The sequence below is a fragment of the Colias eurytheme genome, chromosome 1, assembly GCF_061535395.1.
Source record: "Colias eurytheme isolate Ceu_HAF_F1 chromosome 1, ilColEury1 Martin Lab GWU primary, whole genome shotgun sequence".
Lineage (NCBI taxonomy): Eukaryota > Metazoa > Arthropoda > Insecta > Lepidoptera > Pieridae > Colias > Colias eurytheme.
In genome coordinates, this window is record NC_142980.1 from 2,531,279 (window position 1) to 2,551,321 (window position 20,043).

Consider the following 20,043-nt stretch of genomic DNA (forward strand, 5'->3'; position numbering starts at 1 on the left):
ATGGTCCCTGAATTTCTTTATGTTTTAGGGCTAATTTTTCAATCCTTGGTTAAAACTTATTCATCGAATAAAGTATTAAACTACCATTTCAAAAGTGTATTCTAATAATATAATAATTATATATTATATATAATAATTCTAATACTTTATTGGACGGATAAATTTTAACCAAGGATTGAAAAATCGGCCCTTAGTATTTTTTTTATTAATAATCTCATGAGACAACAAACAAACAAGATAAGCATCTATGGTTCCTTATTTCAGCCCATAAGCACAAAATAATAGGAATTAATTTCTTATCCCAATTAGGGATTTATCAATATAGTGAAGTCCCATGTCCCCTAGTGGGGTAAGGGGCAGATGCATTATACATCTGTTTCACTGATCGATTTTCTTTAGGGACAAGTTAGGTGATCAGCCTTGTGTGTCCTACTAGAACGAGACATTTTTTTTCTTCGTCTCCACCGGGAATCGAACCCAGGACACCTCGGTGCTACGCTCACGAGTCAACCACTGTTACAAGGAGGCGGCTCTTTTACGGTAGTCATCCCAAAACACAAGACATTAAAATATTGTTTTCATTTTTATATTCTCATAAGTCTATGTCTTAACAGATTTGAAGGAAGAATTGTTGGGAATCGTCAAGAAAATATAAGATTCAACGAGCGAAAGATATTGCAGTAGAAGTTGAAAGTTTATGAGCACAAGATTGAAATATTTATTGAAATAAAGACTTTTGTACTGAGAGTTAAACCTGAAGTTTTATTAAATGGTATGTTTTAGTTGATTTTAAAGAATAATAAGAAAGGTAAATTTCAAATCTTAGCACATGTTTTAAACATGCACATGAATTAAGGTCGACCTTCATCCCATATTTTTTTATCAACATATTTATGAACGACGGGCGGATATGTGTACAACGGGTGAAGCCGGGGCTGGCCGCTAGTTAATTAATTAATAATTGTAAACATATTAACTCCATACAAGCTCTAGGTACCGTATAATATAGTAATTAGTAATTAAGGGCACTCACTGATTTAAAGAGGCAGTTGTAAATAGCAGTTTTGGTAAGTTAAAATTTATAAATGGCAAGTTTAATAACTAGTTCAGCAGTTAACTGCACTAAAGTAAACAAAAATGAGTAATAAAAATTATGAAATGGATCAGTGAATACAATTGATTGAGCGGGTAAACTGCCCATAAGCAGCTGTTATAAATCGGAATTCGTCGGTTAGAAATCTCATTCAAAGCAAAGTACTCATTCTATAAACAATGAGGTGGTAAAATAACAGTAACTAACCTACTTGAATTTTAATGAAAAATTAAATTATTTTTGCTTTGACTAAAGGAATGAAATAAAAAAAATTTAATGATATTCAAAGGAAAACCCGCATAGTTCCCGTTCCCGTGGGATTTCCGGGATAAAACCTATCCTATGTGTTAATCCAAGTTACCCTCTATATGTGTGCTAAATTTAATTGTAATCGGTTCAGTAGTTTTTACGTGAAAGAGTAACAAACATCCATACATCCATACAAACTTTCGCCTTTATAATAGTATTAAGATTAAGATTAAGATAAGAGTATAGTTATAGAGGTTGGGATTTGGGAAATTGGGATTAAATAAAACGCCATTGTTACATACATACACCACTAGTTTTTAATCAGTACAAAAAATTTTACAGGGTGTTAAGTATCCTTAACCAATCATACTTGTGTAAGAAATAATTAAAAACACTAACAAACAGAAATGTCCCAAAATTGTCCACATAAATATGTAAAAATTGTTAAACCTATAATTTAATCAATGACCCACACTAGGTATTGTGTTGTAATTTTCTAGCGTACGATTTCGAGTAGGTCCGCCGCACAGATCCATTGATAAATTTCGGCAAACTCGCGTCGCTCGCCATTCCTCACCCCGCCACCCCCTTTCCCTCTGCGGCCTGCGCCCGCGTCGCACCCCAACGGCCCCCCGATCCAAAGTCCAACGCGACAAACAGTGCCAAATTGTTAGCGGAAGTGAAAACTTGCTTTTTTTCGTCGCGTTTGTTTACGTTCTTCCCGATACGATGTCATAATATCAATTATCAATTCACATCACGGGATTATGTACTTATGCTTCGTGCGTTCTTTTTGAGTGGAGAAAATGCGAGTGCAGCAGTACGTATGTACAGATAAGAAGTACCCGAGTCCCGAACGCTCGATCGCCAAATGTACGAACTGTGGTAAATGCTTACCAGCAGGCGTTGTCACAAAATGTTTTCGTGTAATGTACTAGCGTATTTTGAAGAGGATCCTCAACGTAGTACGAATGTCGAATAACGCTGCGGTTCATGAATTTCTCACAGCGGAGTTTGGAAGTCAGTGGATCGGTCGAGGCGGGCCTGCAGCTTGGGCTCCTCGCTCACCTGATCTCACACCCTTGGACCTCTTTTTGTGAAGTGAAATTAAGTGAACAAAAGTGAGCCGGTTAGTGTCGAACAATAATTAAAACAGCGCATATTGGATGAAGTGAAAAGACAAAAAAACGTACTTCTCTCGTTAAAAGACAATTTAATAAAACGTTCACATCTGTGTATTGACAATGGTGGTGGACATTTTGAAGGACAATTGAAATACTTGTAAGGTTAGTTAAGATTATTGTAAATACCAGCTGATTCTAACTTCTTAAATACGCCAAAATCGTTTTTTCTTTCATTACAAATTAGGTATTGTAAAAACAGCTGATTCTAACTTCTTAAATACGCCAAAATCGTTTTTTCTTTCAATACAGATTAGGTATCGTAAATAGAGCTGATTCTAACTTCTTAAATACGCCAAAATCGTTTTTTCTTTCAATACAGAATAGCTTATTTTATTTTGATATTGTTTGTTTTGTAATTACATACCTACGTACCTATTTAATTTATTGTAAAAAGTAATTATGCCGGTCCTAAGCCTGGATGAAGTACCTATGAAGGGGAGATTTGAATTTAGGAATTAAACTAAATAAAGTTAGTAACTACCTACATGTCTTGTTTCATTTTATTGTCCAAGGTTAGGTAATACTATCAACGAATAAGTCAATGAACTCTGCAATGTGTCTATGATTTTAGTGAGACTTTCTTAAATAAACAAATGGTTATATCTTTGCTATTTATCGATATTATGTAATTCTTACATCATACATATGATAATAATGTATTCGCTAATATGTCCTTAAAGTTTTTGTACTGATTAAAAACTAGTGGTGTATATTTTAATACATCAATGTTACCCGTAGAACGGTACATGAATGATTACACAATATAGAAAATATCAAAGCCTGAAAGGGGTTATCGTATACATTACTTGAAATTCTGGTTTTATTATTATAATGAATTTTTTATATGGTGACTTATCATTGCAAACGTGTGGCTTAATTCAGCAAACTCCTATTTAGGAAATTTTTACGTTTTAAACAAACTTGTTCATGATTTATTGCCAAAAATTTTGATATTAACGGTGATTATTATTTCATCCACCTCTCAGACCGCATAATTAGACTTACACTAAACACTTATAAAAACAGATGATTAAATATAAATGTCACTATATGGACGTGACTAGCGTCAGTGAAGTTCTAACACCAGAGAGTTATTAAAATATTCAAGATTTATGAAAATAATTAAAAAAGGGAGAAGGTAGTTTTGTTTACAATAAAAAAGTATTTTCAATGATTCTAGATAAAATATGAGAAATAATGTACCATCGATTAGTGTTTAAATCACTATTGCAATACGTTTTTATCTTTGGAAAAATATCACAGTTAAAATAAAAGTGGTATTAAAACTTCACGAGTTTGCGAACATTTGCTCACAAAAGCTTGGTATCACATGCGTGGCTCGAATTGGGGCTCGAAAATTCAATGTTGAATCACATCAATCTTTCTGGATATTTGGATACTACGAGAATCGTCAGCCAATGTTCTCAAAGTAGTAGAAGGGTCAAAAACTTAACTAAGATACATGGAACTTCCACCTGGCAATAAACGAGAGGTTAAGTGACAAACATTTAAATACGGCTCGTGGCAGAAGGTCTATTAGGACCGTTTTCCGCACAGATGTTCTGAAGGAGAGAGGATTCACGCAAAGTGCAACGCAGACGGCGTTAATGGCGCAATGACTGTTGGGAGTTGTTCCTTTTATAGAAGTAAGGGAGGAAGTTTTCCTTTCCTAATTTCTAGAGGCTTCAACGCAATACATCCAACGTCATAACCATTCGCCATCTGGTGACAACAAAGCAGACTGACATCCTCAATCATAGTAGTGAATATTCTTCCATCAAAAATGACGTCTAGAATACACCGTTTTAAAGGATTTATCACCGAACAAACCCCTCCTTGTGCAAATAGGGTACCCTTCTAACTTGAAAAACATTGACGCTGTAGTGATGAGATTGCTATTAGCAACGTAAATAGTAAGCTAATTTCCGGACGTTTAGACAGATAAAAAGAACACTTAGTACTATATAGTTAAGGGCGCGGTCCATTGCAAGCTATCAATTAGCAGCCATTTAATTATTTGTAGTTCAATGTGACATACATTGAAATAGCTTTAGATGAGATTTTGGAAACTTATCTGTTGTTCAAAGTTGTTATAGAATCACAATGGGTATTCGAAAAATCGTTGTTTGCATAGTTGTATTGATATACTTAATTCATACATCGTTGTACATCGTACAAAAAGTTGTAGAACAGTATGTACACTGCTCGCTTATTTAACTAGCGCTAGTAACGCTCACAATATGTCCGCACCCCGAGAAATACATCGATTTTTTTTCCATTAAGCTCGCACATTGCGCTTTGCGCTGAAGCCTACAACATCTAACATTGAGCTTACCCTAACATCCAAGGACATCGATATAAAACCACTGATGCAAGGTCTAGTATAACCAAGTTTATTTAAAATGCATGTGCCTTTTACATGGCTTTCCGTTAAAAGGAGAGTTTACTAGTTGTTTAAAACTAGTAAACTTATCTCTATTTAACGGACGAACGTTTCTGAAACCTGATGCGTTCTCTTTGGCAGAATTTGTGCGTGCATTTAAACTGTCACTGCATCTAGGCATTTTATCGACGTCAATATAGTATATGGTAATAGCAAGGTCTCCACATTTAAGATATTCTCAGAAACGTCATATAATTTTTAAGTGACCAAATGGTATCGTAATAGAAAACTTGCAAGATATTTAAGGATTTTGTTGGTGCAGCAGATTAAGAATGTCATTCAGTCAGATGGCACGAACGATGGTTTCGCTTAATTTTGATTGGTCATCCAACCATCCGTCGGTCATTGAAAGCTCTACAATTGGCGAATTTTAAGCGAACTATCGTCCATGCCATTTGTCTCAAGGCCCTCGATGTTAGGTGATCACCAACCGCCGTCCGTAAGCAATAGCAACGTAGTTCGATTAAATATTATACGACGTTCCTGTGAAGTACGTGGGGATTATCACACATAGAAATGACTATTCTAAAGCCCGTGGAATGTGTTTAGAATGTAAACAGACTGTATTTGAGCAATCATTTCTAAATCTACAACATTTAATTCACATCAAGATTATAAAACACTACACATTATAACTAAGTCCTTCGCCGAGTCTGTTCATTACATTTTCTCAAATGGACAGCGACGAAGGTTTTTAGGTGTATAACCATTTGTATAACTTGTTTAATTAGAGAAAGCCCGCGGCCAACGCCGCGGGCGGAAAGCTGGTGAAAAATAAATATTCATAAGTTGTTTTAGATTAACACAATAGTTAGATGGAAGATTGGAGAAAATAAATAATTGATGTTTTATTTTTGAACGAAAAAGAAAGTAAAAGACGGGCTGGTCTACACATATGAAAGATATGTAGTTACCAGGAGTGAGTAAACGCAACGAGAACAAAATATATAATAATGTTCTTTGGAAGGTGTTAGTGACATTTTAATCACAATGACGAAGCAGGCGACATTTTTCAGTGGGCGTGATGTACAAATACGAAACATTGAACTATGAGCAAAATACTGGTGATAGTAAAGGTTAGGAGAAAATTATGAGAAAAGTACTAGTCAGTAGTCAGTAAGAGCGTATACGCACTATGCGGGTAACCGCATTGCGGTCAGCCGGACGGCTACCCGCAATGCGGCTACCCGCATAGTGCGTATACGCTCTAAGACAATGTGGAGGAGTATTTAATGTAATCGAAATTAAATTATATTAAAAAAACTATCAGAAAGTTTACATTCCAACCAAAACCAGGGGGAGAGAGCTTAAATTCTAAACCTAACAGTAAAAAGTCCATATTCTTGAGTCCGCCTCATAATTCGTTTTTGAAGATTCCATTTCCCTCGTAAAATATAAATTTTAGGGTTATAAAAATAGAAAAATAGACGACAAAATGGAATTCATTTTGAAGGACTATGCGTAGGAGTTTTAACGATATAAATAAAATTGTTATTATATGTTTGATAAAAATATACAATAATAAATGCACGTGTCCTAAAAAATATATCAAATAATACAAGTTGAAAGTAGCGTTTCACACTTCGATTCAAACCAGACTATTTCATTTTACCGCGCTATTGCGCCTTACCTCACCCCCTAATATACAGATAACAAATATATTAAAAATAAATCATGCCTTATAACAAGGATTAATTAAAATAATATTAAAAACTTAACGTAAATACTTTAGAAATAATTATATGTATAACGTTTAAATAATAAATAATTTAATGTATAACGGGTAAATTTTTTTAATAAAAAAAAACCCCGTAGAAGTACGAACTAACAGAATAAATAGTAAACGCAAATATAACGAATACAACTCTGAAATTTCTTTTAACATTCAAATTATTTTCATAACTGTACTCATAAAATTATCATGCGAGACGGAATGCTATTAATGGTAACTGGGATCGTTGAAACAAAATTTAATTATACATAAAAATACCGAACTGTAAAGATCCTGCGCTTGGCGAATTTTTGGTACGGTCGGCAAAACAATTCAATATTAATGAACGTTTAGATCGTCAAATAAAAGCATCAAAACACCAATATTTAAGTAAGCAAAAAAAAATCTTAAATACGACCGTACTAGACACTTAGATGCTTTCTGTTCTATCTTTTGGTTCCACCCAAAGGTAGAAAAAAAAAGCAAATTCAAACGAACCAAATGAGCAATTCCCAAAACGCAACTAACAACTAAGGGCTGATTTTTCAATCCTTGGTTAAAACTTATTCATCGAATAACGTATTAAACTACCATTTAAAAATGTATTGTAATTGTCCGTATTTGACAGTTTACAGGTGACATTTTAATATGTTCGTGTAATACTTTATTGGACGGATAAATTTTAACCAAGGATTGAAAAATCGGCTCTAAAACGACCACCATAAAATTTCCATTCAGCGTAATGTTTAATCGGAATAGCTGTCATCATCATCAGAGGGCGGGGTGTAAACGTAGTGGTGTAATCCAGAGGGCCCGGCTCCATAGTCGTCGTCGGTAACTCGGCTTTCATCATTCATATCATCTTTGACCCAGTCCCTGATGTATTCGCTACGGTTGGGAGCCCTGGCCGTGTTCCAGCGACCATTGACAAGGGCTCTAGCAGCTATGGGGTTGTCCAGGGTTAGGGATGGTGGGGGGGTTAGTGGGGGTTCAAGTTCGACCACCTCTTGGGCGAAATCCTCGAATAGCTCCTCGGCGTGGTGACGCCATTCCTCTACTAGCATCTGGTGGCGGTGTACGTTCCATCCTGGAATACAAAATTATCATCATGAATCTTAATACTATTATAAAGGCGAAAGTTTGTAAGTATGGATGTATGGATGTTTGTTACTCTTTCACGTAAAAACTACTGAACGATTACAATGAAATTTAGCACACATATAGAGGGTAACTTGGATTAACACATAGGATAGGTTTTATCCCGGAAATCCCACGGGAACTGGAACTATGCGGATTTTCCTTTGAAAACGCGGGCGAAGCCGCGGGCGGAAGTCTAGTATAATTATAAATACATCGCTTAGTAGCGATAAGGCCGCATTTTAAGCTTTATAACATATTGTCTATTTCTTTTTTTACAACTTCGTGCTGAATAAAGTGTATTTATTATTATAAACTAAACTCATTTTCTTCGTATCAAATGAACATGTAATAGGTAATAACAACAAGGTATTATAGTGAATGTGCTGGTTATTACTTTTATTACCAAATTGCCCATTTACAACTCTAGGGACCGTAAAAAGAACGCGTGTACCAAGTAATACCCAAAAAGCTCTTGCTGAACACCGCCACGAATTCCAAGAACAGCTAGTGTAATGGGATAGGCCAATAAGCTTATATCTAATACACTGGAGATTGCACTATGAACATTAACTTGTAACAAGAAAATATGACCTTGAATGACGCCTGTATGTTTTTTATCTCTTTCACACCTATCTTGGCAAGTTGGTGTGAAAGGTATAAAAAAACATACAGGCGTCATTCAACGTCATATTTTCTTGTTACAAGTTAATGGTCATAGTGCAATCTCCAGTGTATTAGATATAAGCTTCTTGGGATAGGCGAATCAGGAAAGTTTAGAAGCAGAACACGCCTTACCCATAACCTCCAGGCCATCTTGAACCCGCACCCACTCCAAGCTAAGCAAGCCCTGAAGGAAATCAATCGCTTGGTCCGACAACTCGCGCTCGAACGAACCGCCGTGACGCGATCGTACTGACGCCCATTCGCTCTCGTTGAACACCGCCGCTAACTCCAGGAACGGCTGGGTTTTGGTATATTTTGATTATTCATTGAATTAAATTAGAAAGAAAGAAAGAATAATTTATTTTGCCAAAAGCCAACAACAGCTGATATAATAAAAAGAATAAGGAATACAAAAACACAGAAAAAGACAAAAGTGTGGCAGACCTTTAGCAAAAAGGGGACCAACTCAGTATTAAGCTGTGCCTTCAACAGCACAGCACTGATTTTCAGTGGCCCCCATTGTTTGAAGTACAGCTACAGACCGAAGTATAGATGGATAGAAATTATATTCATAAAATAAACAAATATTACACAATTACTATAATAGATTAAATATTATTGGGAAAAAGGGTTGAATAAGGAAAGATAACAGTTTTGGAAACAAGATATTTTTTTATTTAGCAAACCAAAATCATTAAACATTACAAATGAAGACAGAATACTCACGATGCTAATATCGTTAATAGCAAGCGTAGCCAAAATGAACAGAATGCCATGGTAATAGCCCTCCAATACATCCACAGGCCTAGCGTTGTCCTTTAGCAATACATTCATGACACGGTCCGGCAGATTCAAGAAAGGAACGAACGGCTTCGTCTTATAAGCTTCTAGAAGCTTCTTGAAATATGGCACTGGTGTAGTGCTCAAAATTGACCCCTGAGCGGACGATCCGAGCTTTATTTTGAAGCCACAGTACACTTCGCCTAAAAATTAGAGTGTACTTTAATGTTTGGATCGAGTTCGTAGTTTTTTTATGCATTCGCAGTATAGAAAGATTTAGAAGATTAGTAAACTAATGCTTATCAGCCAAATTGAATGTTTTATTGAAATTCTGAAAATTGTCTTTGCACTCGATAATTCAAGCTGAATAACATTAAATTTTTTAAGAAGTCAGAGACAATAAGTAAGACATGCACAAAATATGTTAAATGCCGGATTAATAAGAGATAGAATTATCTATCATTGATTTTTTATATTTGCCATCAATAAAAATGTATGATTTGCCTTATTATAAATTATTTTCGATATAAAAATTCATGAAATCAATCTAAAGTTACTTCAAAGCCATGTGCTATCAAGCGATTATGGTATTTGTGTGCATGTCATTGAATTCAATTTTAAATATCATGATTGTAAATTATACTACTATCAAAATCTAATGTACTGGCTGTGCCATTAACTGATGGATTACATTTTCGAGCAAATCAATTAACGGCACAGTATACAGTGAAGTAGCGTCAGCAAAATAAGCTCTCTTACCCATCCTAGGTTTAAAAAAGGGGAATAACGGCTCAACATAATTGACACATTGCACTGCTGCGAACTTTTCAAGATTAAGTACAGGGTCTAAAGAAAGCATGAATCGAGGCGGATTAAATGTATCTAAGCATATTGCTTTCACAGCGCAATAATTACAAGCCAAGTGCGTCATAATCAAAAAGAGATATAGACCGAAACTGGTCCTGAAACAAAAATGCAATTATTGTATTGATCTTATGACAATAATAATTTTCATAATTTTCACTAAAGTAATTATAAATGTGAAAAAGCTTCGTGATTCGGTGGGTAGTGTGTGAGTGCGGAATTTTTGTAGTTAATTCTGTTCAAACGTTTGTTGCTTACTTGTATCGCTTTTCTTATGACTATTTTTGTCTCGTTCTTTTCAATGGAGAAAGAACGTGAAAGTGAATGAGTATGAGCGATAGTAATTATCTAAAATTTTAAGTGTCAAATCTCATAACGATAAGCTAGAACGCTGTTATAAAAGCGCTTGCGATAAACGCCAGAGCGTTTAGTATTAGAACTTCTACTTATGATTATTTTTGCTGTATCTAAATTCTAAAGATTTAAATCGTTACAATAACAATTTAATAATATGATTATTTATTTTGTGAATTTTATCTTAATATGTGACATATAGCCTTGAGCAAACTTTATAATTGGTGTGCCTAACGGCTAAAATCTTTAGCTACTCACTATCTTATAAAAAGAGTCTTAAGTATGGTCCTGTAGATTCAAGTCTATCGTCATTTGTTTATAAATAAATAATATTAATAAGTACATTACAGAAGAGAATATTAAAATGAAATTTATTAAAATTCTTATGTAATCAATACATGAAGTATTTGGACAAATAACGTGTTGAATGTATGAATTATAATGAAATATGCATGTACATAATGTAAAGCGCAATTCCATTTGAATAGTCTGTCAAATGTAATCTGTTAAAGCAATTTCATCAAAATCAAATTATCCAACAATATTAAAAAAAAAAACTTTTTTGTATTTTTTGTTTTTAAAAATATTTTGTCAAAATAGAAAAAATGTGTGAAAAGGTACTTTCTCACCCGCAATAAGAAAGTATTAGTATAGCGATGACAGACGCGAATAGATTGACAGCCGTCTCTTGGGCCGCGTCTTTGGCCGTGACGTCAGCGAGGTTGCTTCGCTTCGCGTGGTGCTGCGTCAGCGCCGTGCGTGTGGCGCCGCCTTAACACAACAATTATTGTTATATATACTTATAGTTTATCCTTAAATTATAAAGGGAGAAACCTTGTGGCAGTGTGAGAATAGATTCTCACACTACCCGATTGAAAAATTATTTCGCCAGCAGAAAGCTACACTATTCCTGAAAAAGATAGGCCCAATTCCCAATTTTATTTTCATACTTGTACTATAATGTAAGTAGTTTTAGATGGCGAGCTGCTAGTTTAAGATAAGATAAAGATTTGTTTGTAACGATGAATGAAAAAAATATTATTTTGTTTTTTTTTACATCCCAAGTCATGTCAGGCTTAGCTGTAGACCGTAGTAAGACAATAGTTAATTCGATTTAATAACTCCCATTTTATTATTAGTTGTGATTTTTAAATCAATTTATTAAAATATTATCGTTGTGTATGTCCTACATAACTGTCATGAAGTCTCTTGTGATTCTTCTTTGTTTGCTTTTCGGTTAATCAGCTTTCTAGTTAAGGACATACCTAAAAATTTCAAAGAATGTAGCGGGAAGCTAAACAAATACAGTATGAATACAGGAAGTCCATAATAATACAAAGTTAAAGTACTTTACAGTTAAGAGAATCTAAAGATTCTGTGAAACAAAAGACAATTGTTGCAGATTTTGAAATCGCCAACGAGTTTGTTAAAGTTGTCAAATCACGTGTTCTGAAACACATTTTCCGAATATTTCATCGCGGACACTTCTGTAGCGACTTGCCACGGGCTACACGTGTGCAGTGCGTCTGTACAAAATATACTGTGGTCGGTGGCCCGTTTGCGGCGACCCTAATATTGTCCATCCGGGTCCCACGCGAGTGACGTCACGGGATGAAACCAAGCTACGCACATACCTGCTACACCCACGATCGCCTTTAGGGTGGTACTGCAGCACAATGCAGCGGTAGTATACTCGAAATAGAACGGCAGGGTCAGCTCAATGACCATCGCAACGTCATTCATTATGTCCGCATACAAACGCCACGTCTTGCAATAGGCGTCTAGCTGGCTTCTGAAAACAGTCGATTAGTATCAATATTACATAATAAGAATCAATATTACATGTCAAAACAATTTAAAACAATCAATCTTTGTTAAACAATCATAACGTATAAAGTATTTTTTTATAGACTTTCAAGAGATGCCAGCGACAAAGAGGGCGAAGCCACGGGCGGATAGCTAGTTAGAAGAAAAAATAAGTAGTATTATTGAATAAAATATCCGTCTTGTCTTTATTTTGTTCTGATTTGTTTGTTTCAGATAACAGTTTCGAATTTAATACAATTTGGAATTATATAAGCCTAAGAGCGTATACGCACTATGCGGGTAGCCGTCCGGCTGACCGCAAGCACAATTATGTACGTAATATTCATTTCTATGCGCACTGTGCGGTCTGCGGTAGCCGCATCGCAGTGCGCATAGAAATGAATATTACGTACATAATTGTGCTTGCGGTCAGCCGGACGGCTACCCGCAATGCGGCTACCCGCATAGTGCGTATACGCTCTAAGATAGGATGAACCAACGAGTAAGCTTAAGGCACAACTAGTTGAGTTTAAAAAATGAATTTTCTCTAACCCGATAAGTTGTTTACCCCTAAACGCGGTAGAGTCTGGTAGATATTATCCTCATTTAATTATTGGTAACTCCTTAATCGATTTAAGTCTTAGAGTTAAGCTTATTAAGTTTTTAAACGAATTATACCATCCTTCGCTCAGAGTTAAATGATAATTAATTTAGTCTTTACTTTAAGGTAAGCAATAGATATTATATGGTTCTATGTGTCTAACTATTGTATGACCACAAAAAACCCCAACTGTACGAATCAAGATATTTATTGGTACTAAACTTAGAATTTATATAAAATGCATACTGACTAACCGCAAAGCGTATAACTTGTAAAATACAACTATGTACAGCGTAGTTCGTACATGTATACTCTCAGGAGATTATCTTGGGAGGATATGAAGGTGATCTACATCACAAAAAGTAAATCACAAAAAGTAAAGATGCAACAGGTAAAGACCAAGTTTCCGTCAGACGTCTACAAATTTTGAAATACTCATATTACCTATCTTGACTTGAATATTGTTCTTCTTTCCATTGAGTACAAGAAACATATTATTATATTTATGCAATGTGAGTTTATTTATGCATATGTAACAAAATAATACAAGAATCATTCCGATTGGTGTTGATACAATCCTCTTAATGTTAGGGTCATTTATTCATTGAGCCTTGAATCACTCCACAGGAACTGTCACTGCTACTTATTTTGTTATAGTTGTAAAATTATATAGGAAAATGAATATTGGCAAGATGAATGCTATTCTTTAGTTCTAATGGTGTCAGTTATCGGATCACCAGGATCGATCTTTCTTAACTTATTCTGACTCTTGCAGCAAGGGCTATTTTTGTATATGGGACACGACCTTATTGAAAGGATTAAATATTTAGAAGGCTAGATCGTATCTCGATATACTATAGTCTCGATATATATCTGGTCCGACCATTTAAAAGCTTTTTAGTTTTTACAAAAATACCGCTCTTAATGATAGCTATCACTTTACCAAACCAACTACGTGCTATCTGAAGCGGTTTATCATCCATTGGTACTAATTAGGTATTATTTATTAGGCTCTATAGTTTTGAGCATAAAATCGTTGCCGATTATATTATTGCCCGATTTTTAGTATTCGCAGTAGGTACGGAACTTAGAAAATGTTTTAATTTCTCTACAACATTAATTTAAATTATCAATTAAATAATCAACAATTCACTCTTAAAGGTTTCAAGTCACATTGAAAATCCCAACTTTCTCAGAAAACAATAACGAATTCTCGACATAAAAACTTTTTCTGATTAACAAATTTATTCGGATTCTTGACCTTACAACTTTGAATACTTTTTCAACACGAATACTAAGTATACGCCTACACTGCTTTATGCTTATTTCTAAAGACTTCACTCTTCAAGATTTTAACAAACCGGTATAAAGTATAACTTATACGAAATGAAATATTATAATTTTCATATAAATGTTTGTCGAAATAAGAATATAGGTCTTATTGTAAAAAATAATGTTAAAAATGTTTTGAATATTCTTAAAACCAGTGCAGTGGCATGGCGGTGCACGCGCAACATAACCTTCTCCTTATATCTTCAAGTTTGTATCTAAGTATATAAATGTTCATTGTTGTGTCTAAATTTAGAATAAACGAAATAATTATAATACATATATTGTAACATATCATCCAAAAGTTATTTTATTCCTTATTTTTTTTAATACATACGCAAGACGATTAAACGACAGAAGAACGATTTGGAATAATCTACTATGTATATTTAATATAATAAGTCGGGTTTTCCTTCCTGACGCTATAACTCCAGAACGCACGAACCGATTTCCACGGATTTGCATTCGTTGGAAAGGTCACTGGCTCCATGAGGTTTGTAGCAAAGAAAATAATTTTTCACATACAGCGCCTTATGTAACATTTCGTTTGGTATTTAAACATAAGGTGGCGAAACGGAGTTCGCCGGGTTCGCTAGTGCATTATAATTCTATATTTAGTTTACCAATCCCAATCAGAAACTAAGTTGTGACAGCCAGACGAAAAACAGATAATCGATAAACAATGTTTCATACAATCTACGAAAAGTTCTTAAAGTTTGAAACTCCTGATTGGCCAGGCAGCTCTCCTCTAGAAACAAAAAGTCATGCTTCGAGTAGACTATTCTATTATTCATTTCCTAAACGCTGCATTCTAAAGTCTAAGTAAGTTCTACGGCAGTCAGGATTAAATCATTCAATTAATATAATAAATAAATCTATCAATCGCAAATAAACCTAACTACCAAGATAAACGTCGATCGCAAAGAAAAATTAACTTGTTACTTGTGTATTTGTTTTGTCAAGTGAAAAGGTCTTAAGACAATAGCATTATATTATGCTAAAGGAAAGGCTGTATTACGTTTCTTGAAATCAAAAAGCACACCTCGTATAGGATATAAGATTGACCACAACGATCTCAAATTGCAAGACGTTATTTACGCGTTAGAAATCACGAATAGAATTCAAAGTTAGCCTTTGACATTCAAGGATCGCTTACGAAAGCAAAAAGTTCGATTCTAGAATGTAAATAACTAATTCCTCGAAATGAAAGCTTGTTAAAATCGTAGTTCCATCGCTAATTAATAGCCAGTCAAAGCGATCTATGTACCTACAGGTGTTATAACAAAGTCACGCTCGTATTCCATCCGGGCTCATAAATCAATAATGCAAGCTCTGCACCCTGCATCCGAACCTGCGCAATCTCGTTATTTAAAATCAATAGAGCCCTGGGTGTCCTAGGCATGTACTATCTATATGATGTTAAAGCCTAGCTTCCGGCGTCGCTAGGCAACGCTCTCCTACGTATATGATTGGCGAGACGCGTCTGCGAATGCTTTTGAGTTTCGAATGTAATGTAGGTAATAACAGAATTGTTAGCGGCAATGCATTGAAATATTATACGCAAGGAAGCCTATATTGGTTTTCTATAATAGAATATTATTCGTGTTTGAACGTCGCGACGAATGAAGTCGTGCGTGGGTACTTTTTACATTTCTTTAATTTTATTAGAAAGATTGGATGAAACGAGATCTGTAATAAACGCACGAGTCTAAAAGTCGCGAATAAAGCATTTGAAAAAAAGATAAGAGAACTAATATAGATTTAGTCTGGAAAATGTTCTTATTGAATGAAGGAATGATAATATTTAAAGAAAGATGCCGGCGCGGCGTTGCTAGGCAATGCTGTAAGTAGACAGATGATTGGCGAGACGATCGTGTACCTCTTTTGAATTTCGAATTTAATAACCGATTTTAAGTGCCATTACGCACTGGCGACTGTGACTTACTAAAGGTACCAGATATAACCACGTAAAACATAATATGTACTCGAAGGCTAATCTCACGCTAATATCTAGTAGGTATTCATTATTAATATGTCTGACTTGATGATAATACCTATATCTCTTTTGATTATTTTAGGAAGCCTTTAATTTTTCATGAATGTAAAAAAAAAGATATTTTAATTGCTTTAGAACATAAAAATGTAAGGACGAGTTTCAACCGCCAACTCAATTAACTGCACTATCTGGCAAATAATAATTCTACATAATTGCAATATATTTTCGCCAATTTGTAGTACCTCACAATATGTAAACTGTACATAGTCTTTAATAAAATTCATACAAGATATAAACCTTTCATATACCTACTTCTGTAAACGCACTATCAAATTCACAATATCATTGTAAAATACATACTAAACAATATTGAACTTTTCACTTTTACTTGATGTCTGTTCCTTATTAAACTATTTCGAAATAAACACTTCCATGAAACATTTTCTTTTAATTAAAAAAGCTACAAAGCGATCGTTAATAACGAGGCAATCGATGCATTTAGTATTTATGTAGTGTAGCCGACGTTTAACAACCTATTAGGTACAGCACGTAAGCTCTTATTTTATAAAAACGGTTTTTACACCAATTACACCTACCTACAAGTACATAAATGTTACGAAAATAAATGTATAAGTACTAATAACGTTTCATTGTATAAATGATAAAGGGAAATCGATAGATGTTCTATATTTGTAACGTATTGCTTTCCACAAAGATTCTTTATCTCTTAAATATTCGTTTGATGCTTAGCAATCCTACAACATCATTATTCTCTGTTCATTTTCATCCTTTTTTAAGTGATCGTTAAAAACATACGCGGCGAGAGTAGAATGGAATAATAGAATCGTTATCAGAATATTATGACTACCCTCCTACACGTTTGTGTAAGGCGTTATTTCTCGCGTAATTCTCAAAATGTATTGCTAATGATCTGCTCCTATTGGTCGTTTATATATAGCCTTTCTTTGTAAAAGCAATCCAAAATCAATATGTTTTTATAAACGTCCCTAAACACGTTCTACTCAACTAATAATATTTTCATATTTATAACACATATCCCAGCTGTACGCCTGTACCCGCAAATGTTCTCCTTAATGATATCACTAGTATGAAAAATAGATGTTCGATTCTTAGACCTACCCGATATGAACATAAAATTTAAAGAGAATCGGTCAAGTCATTACGAAGGAATTTAACTTCAAACATCGCGACACGAGAATTTTATTAAACACATATATACGCAATTGAAATGCTATCTATGAGCCTGAGAGATGTCTGGGCTTACAAACATGTTATTCGCATAGCAAATGTTATGAAATCAATACATAGGGTTCGCAAATGCAACTAATTAACAGCCTCCGGGCTCGGATAATCCCCACAACATTATTACATAGCTATAAGCTAGGTATTCATAGTTTTGCTTTGAAAATGTAAGCTTTGATTTCGAATTATAATGATGTTTTGACGGTATCGTAAGCATTATTTTATTTATAAGTACATGACGATTTCATACTTTAATAGTTTGCTAGGATTTGGAAATTAAAATTTTCTTTGCATGTAAACGCACTATCAAATTCACAATATTATTTTTCTTTTATGTAAGAAAAGATTGAAGTAAACGGGTTTTTTTATGAATATTTTAATATTTTATTTGAATTACAAGGAATAAATATCTGTTTTGTTTTGTATAAAATTAGTAGTTGTAGTTTGTTCATTGGAATACTTTTTTAAATAAAAATAAAAATCAACAATAAAACTGATATTGAAGTTACAAAAAAAAATTGAAAACTACAAAAACACAAGTAAAAAATTACAAAATTTTGCTGTAGCTGTTCATATAAAAAATTATTTTTTAATAATTTCGATAGGACAATAGCCCCCCCCATTCACGCCGCAGAACCTGTACAACACAAAGTGACTTACCCATGTGTGTAAGCGAAGAGGATTCTACCCAAGTGTCCGCAGCCATCCTTCAATACCCATGTAACGGTAGCGGCTAAAGGGGTGGCCGCTATGTCCCCCACCCCCACCCCTGTCATTACTTCCTTTGTCGCCAATATACCTGTATAAGGAATAATAGCTTTATTTTCTTTAATTAAATTCTTTTCTTCATTGTTGTGTCTGGACTCATTTTTCCTATATTGATTTTGTTACGGAGTAAAATGTGTGTGTAATATGTTGGAGTACATAAATGTAGAAATTTAATAGTGTTTAAATTACTTTTAACAAGCATTTTTAGTGTTACAACCCAATCAGTTACCAAACAATGTGTTAATGATGTGACTATGTTTATAATGCACTGTTTGCAATCACAAAATATGAGATAGATCTAATACATATACAATTGTAGTATCCAACTTATACTTACCCAAAATTTAACATCAATCGCGACATCAACTGCTCGCTCCAACTTTCTGGACCTTGTTTTAAAAAGTATGGTTATTTAAATCAATTACCTGTGATGGTGCTGCAAAATGCTTGAGCTGTGTCGAAAAACTGGTATTCAAGGTAGTCCTTGCTGATGCTGTTTGGGAACCCTTGCGGCAAGAATATTTCCTTCAGCCAAGCTACTAGCCTATTCGCTTTCTGCGTTTCACAGACAATAATCTTATTTTGCCCTAAAATAATATATAAAATAATTATAATAAATCTACTCCAATCATTAAAAAAGAAACTTAAATGGACTTTGAATGTATGTAGCGCTGTTAAAATTTAAAAATCTGTAAAGTTCTTAAACAAATGATTGAACAAACCTGGTGGCTGAACGTAGAACCTCTGCCTGGTTCCATGTCTCTCCTGCAGCAGCAACTCTCCTTCCATTGGTGCTGGATCAAAGCTCTCCACTGAAACAAAAAAAAGTTAGAATATCCAATGATTATCAACCTTTCATTTAGTTATTTCCTAGGATACTTGCTTGTAACTGCTTGAAAAACCCAATGTTATTATTAAACCTTTAGAAAGAGGTTTCGTGCATCCCCGGAAGCCGGTCCGCACAAAACTGCCGTAAGTTTGCGAAATTGTTGTAATTTATTGATCTAAGAGTTGCCATATTTTGACGCTCGTTTTCCACGTGTATTGGGAAAAATTTACCCTCATAATATATTCTCGGATGTTAAGCTAATGAATAAATCACGTAATGCATGTAACCGTACCTACCCTAAGTTTAAAATATTTGAAATCAATTTTTACTTTTTTACTTTAATGTCTGCAAAGAAGTTATAAACTATTCTTTAAAATAATTTTAAGAAGTAAATCGTTGTATATAGTGTAAATTTATTAATAGTTCTTACTATTATAATATATTAATCACTACTATTGAAAAAAATACACAATATTAAGTAAATAAAAAGTTTAACTAAACAAAATCAAAAAAGTTTTAACTGTACCGGTGTAGAAATGTGAAGGACGACGGTAGACTGTAGAGTGTAGACGTGACCACGTGAGACATCAGACGTAAAATCAAATGTCAATTGTCATATTTTGACATTTATTTTCTACCATAGACAACCAATAATATAAAAAAAAATATGTATATCACAGAGCAAGTAATATAAATATATTTATTAACACTAACCTGTGACAATAACAATTACAATAATTTAGTATTTACAGTTATGTATTTAGCGTACGAATCTTATCAGAATGATGCGAATAATGATTTTTTATGCTAATTTTTTCGTGGAATTTGCGAAATTTTATTCAACAACAAACATGCAAAAATTATTAAAACTGTGATATAAAACTAAAAGAGCAGTAGGTAGATAAAAATCGCAGTAGTATGTGTTGTTTTGACATAATTTGATACCTAACTACCTACTTCACCAATTTCG

At 34.1% G+C, this 20,043-nt stretch overlaps 1 protein-coding gene across 2 annotated transcripts; it reads right to left on the reverse strand.

Annotated features, from left to right (window-relative positions):
* Nucleotides 1-6,176: 6,176 nt before the first annotated feature.
* On the reverse strand, nucleotides 6,177-19,571 carry LOC149910907 (RUS family member 1). Of its 2 annotated transcripts, none has more exons than XM_090120404.1 (10): nucleotides 19,128-19,571; nucleotides 18,967-19,056; nucleotides 18,670-18,831; nucleotides 18,137-18,275; nucleotides 12,116-12,270; nucleotides 11,111-11,252; nucleotides 10,023-10,225; nucleotides 9,210-9,466; nucleotides 8,616-8,781; nucleotides 6,177-7,767 (listed from the first exon to the last, which is right to left on the reverse strand). In XM_090120404.1, coding segments are annotated over exons 1-10 (1,656 nt in total). In that variant the 5' UTR covers nucleotides 19,129-19,571; the 3' UTR covers nucleotides 6,177-7,426. The 2 variants fall into 2 exon arrangements, with proteins under 2 accessions (XP_089976530.1, XP_089976522.1); XM_090120396.1 differs by having other exon boundaries at nucleotides 12,116-12,273; nucleotides 19,128-19,568.
* Between the last annotated feature and the right edge of the window lie 472 nt (nucleotides 19,572-20,043).

Coding starts and splice junctions, on each gene's coding strand:
- LOC149910907 (XM_090120396.1), bottom strand. Junction 18,832..18,966: donor GTTCTACGTTCAGCCACCAG/GTTTGTTCAATC, acceptor ATATTATTTTAG/GGCAAAATAAGATTATTGTC. Junction 12,274..18,136: donor CTCTTCGCTTACACACATGG/GTAAGTCACTTT, acceptor GACTGTTTTCAG/AAGCCAGCTAGACGCCTATT.